The 3,376-nt window shown below is 39.4% G+C and overlaps 1 protein-coding gene across 1 annotated transcript; it reads left to right on the top strand.

Annotated features, from left to right (window-relative positions):
* Window positions 1-359: 359 nt before the first annotated feature.
* On the top strand, window positions 360-2,698 carry LOC141264722 (forkhead activin signal transducer 3-like). The gene is made up of 3 exons (XM_073676984.1): window positions 360-638; window positions 989-1,093; window positions 2,093-2,698. Exons 1-3 carry the CDS (start codon window positions 360-362, stop codon window positions 2,696-2,698), a joined length of 990 nt encoding a protein of 329 aa, XP_073533085.1.
* The last annotated feature ends 678 nt before the right edge of the window (window positions 2,699-3,376 follow it).

Below are 3,376 nucleotides of genomic sequence, written 5' to 3'. Positions count from 1 at the left end.
TAAGGTCTTCAGTGAAGGGCTCAAACTGTTGTCCCTATGGGCTGTTTTGTTTCTTTCTTGGCCTCAGCATTACTTATGCGGCTGATTGTTAACAAACAAGGGGCCACATGGTATACACAATATACACATGATATATACATGACAAAAGGCATTTTATGGATGGATCACACCCAAAGATGGATCATACAGCTATTGTCTTTATGGATCTAGATCTTTCAATAACATTTGTGGTGTTACCAGCAGTGGGCTCCATCTTGTTTTGGGGGTATTAACATAACAACGTCTTAGCTGGGGTGATCAGCACTTATCAAGGCTCCTTCCCAGGGTCACATCAGAACTAATATTGTCATCTGTGAGACATGAACTCAAATCTCCAACCTTGGGAAACCACCAATATGCCAACACCGGACGTGTTTAGCATGGAGCAGATACTAGAGATGGACTCCAAGATGGACGGTCGTCCAGGAGAGGATACAAGTGCACAGCGTGACCCAATGATGACACCAAGTCAGGAGGAGAAAACCTCCGGGGAAAAGAAGAAGAATTACCAGCGATACCCCAAGCCTCCATACTCTTACTTGGCCATGATTGCGCTGGTGATACAATGTGTCCCAGACAAGAAGCTGAAGCTGTCGCAGGTAAGAGAACGATGTTATAAAGGAATAGGTTAGTAGGACAAAGACTTAGAATAACTGGAGGGGGCCACAAATCTCTTAATGCTCTAATCACACGGAGTGGACAAATTTAATTTTTTCCAACAATTATTTTTTTAATATACATTTTGGGTGAATATTCTATTACATGTTATTACAGCCGCAAACATCCAGGTTAAAAGACTTGAAATCTTTTTGTTGGTTCTTTACCTCCATAAAAAACTTCACTTCTAATAAACGCTCCATAGAAAGAGAGAACTCCCAATTTAGCATAAAAAGCGGTTCACTGTTAATAATAAATTTACAGGACTGAATGTTTATTTTTTTGCTTTTAGATTTTAGAGAAGATCAGTGAATTTTTCCCCGTCTTCAATGGAGAATATAAAGGATGGAAAGACTCCGTCAGACACAACCTGTCCTCTAACGACGGCTTCAGAAAGGTGAGGACTCCGTGTGGTCATTTACTGGGGGGATTCTCTTCTAATGGACATTGCTAGGTTTCCACATATCAGGGGAGATTTCTTTATATTATAAGATACATCAGTTTATGAGAAGGTAGAAATAGTGGAAAGAGTAAAAAATTATCAAAATGGTGCACGGGGTAAGATACATTTACATCTAGTTGTCCTATTTAAGCTTGAAAAGTGTCAGATTTTTAATACAAGTTATAAAAATAATGTTGTATTTTACCATTATCTCTTAGACCTGATCTCACTTTCTGGACACTTTTCAACTCTGATACAAAAATAATTTTACTAAAATAACATTAGTAGATTCCAGGTTCTCCTCCATAATCCTCCTCACACACAGCGAGCGCTGTATGTCTCCTCTAATGAGACAGGACTTCTCTTCATCTCACTAAATATTTATAACCTCAGTAACATTTTTCTAACTCATAAATCTCATCTGTTTAATTTTAGTTGTTTTTCAAAGAATTTGCCATTATTTTAGAAGGCATCACATTCTCACTTTATTTCTGAAAATCTATATCCCAATACTAGTATAGTTGATAAATGACCCCCCCAAGACCCATATAAAAACACCTCAAAGTTCCCAGACTTTTCTACCTCAGAGGTGATTATTCCCTAATTTCTAGTGAGATTTTCTATCATTATCCACCCATCCCCCGATTCAAGCTTTCACCCTACACAAGGCACAACATGGATTCAGAGATTAATTACATTAAATATGTAGATGATAAAAGTCTGAGGCTCATAGTAAAATAAGAGGAAACCTATTGTATGAACCTCTTCTATGCGACTATCTATATGCACGTTCTGGAGCAACCCTCCGCATATCCCATATAGCCGTCCTTCCCATATACAAAGTTAAGTCAATCATTTCTTCTCTATGATTCCTATATATAGTAGTGACTTTATATTTCCTAAATTAGAATTTTATTTGAACCATCATCTGAATTTATTTCATCTTTATTTCAGGTGCTGAAGGATCCACACAATCCTCAGGCCAAAGGGAACTTCTGGACAGTGGAGGTGACTCGGATACCTCCAGAGGCCATGAAACTCCACAACACTGCCATCAACAAGCAGGACACCTATCCCCATGACCTGGCTCCCTTCATAATTCAAGGACATCCCTACAGGACTTTAGATTACAACCCACATCCTCTTCAAACCACGGAGTCCATCAGACCAGACCAGGAAGCTGCTGCTCCGTCCACCTCTTCTTCTCCAGACCCCGCATCCTGTTTTCCATTGATCCCGTGGAACCTTCCTACAGCTTATTCAAGATGTGTTGCTCCCAGTGTAGTTGCCCCTCTCAGTGTACACTCACTTGTACTTTATCCCAACTTCCCATCCATACTCCAGTATAACTATCCATCACCATCTTATTCTAATCCCCCCTTCACATCTTATTCTAATCCTCCTTCCCAAAACTTCCCCAGCCTAGGACCACAATTACCCCTCCCCCCACGGCCCCTGGAATTTAATCACCCTCCTTTAGGTTTCCCGCCCAACAGAGCGGTGTTTGGAAACCCTGGATACTTGACACCCACTGGGAATATTTCCCACCAAGGTCCATGAAGGGACCACCAAGGACACTTCAATCTTCTCCGACTTCTCCCATTATGTGGTTAGGATATTGTGCTACTTGACTATTTATGTATTTATGTATGCATTGTCATTCCACTGACATGGTTCCCTGTTTTTGATATTGGTTGCCTTAACCAGTCTGTAGGCACCCTAAGCTATATTTTGCTGTTTCAGCTTTTGATTTATTCCACATGCCTTGTGTTAGCTATTCTTCTCTTTAATACATGCACTGCTGGGTCTGTGTAGTATTGACCATTACAGATATTGTATTGGACCTGTGCGTTTGATATTACGCAAAAGGGAGGACACATTATACACTGTATCATTATTTACTATTTATTATTTTCATTTTCAGTGTACCAGCTGGCTCCTTAGACAGTGATGTTTTCTCACTACTATTTTTAATGGTGTTTTACTTGTTTGTCGGTTTGTTATTTTGTGCATATGTGTCAGGAACTATTTGTATTCAATAAATTGATATATTTTTATAGATCTTTGTTGTTATTGATAAATATTTGGTTACTTTGTGACCATTTGGGTGATCACTGCTAGTTTGCATCTCTTCTTTTTTTCTGTTCTCATACTTATTACTTTATGAGATGCTGCAGGTAGATCCCGTTTATTGGATGGTGCCCTCCTCATTGTTTGATGGTTCACATGTTGGGAGTT

This window comes from Phyllobates terribilis, unplaced genomic scaffold, assembly GCF_046119375.1.
Source record: "Phyllobates terribilis strain yellow unplaced genomic scaffold, ASM4611937v1 Scaffold_4__5_contigs__length_816908805, whole genome shotgun sequence".
Taxonomy (NCBI): Eukaryota; Metazoa; Chordata; class Amphibia; order Anura; family Dendrobatidae; genus Phyllobates; species Phyllobates terribilis.
The sequence above is the reverse complement of the archived record's forward strand: the minus strand, read 5'-3'. Positions and strand labels throughout refer to the sequence as shown.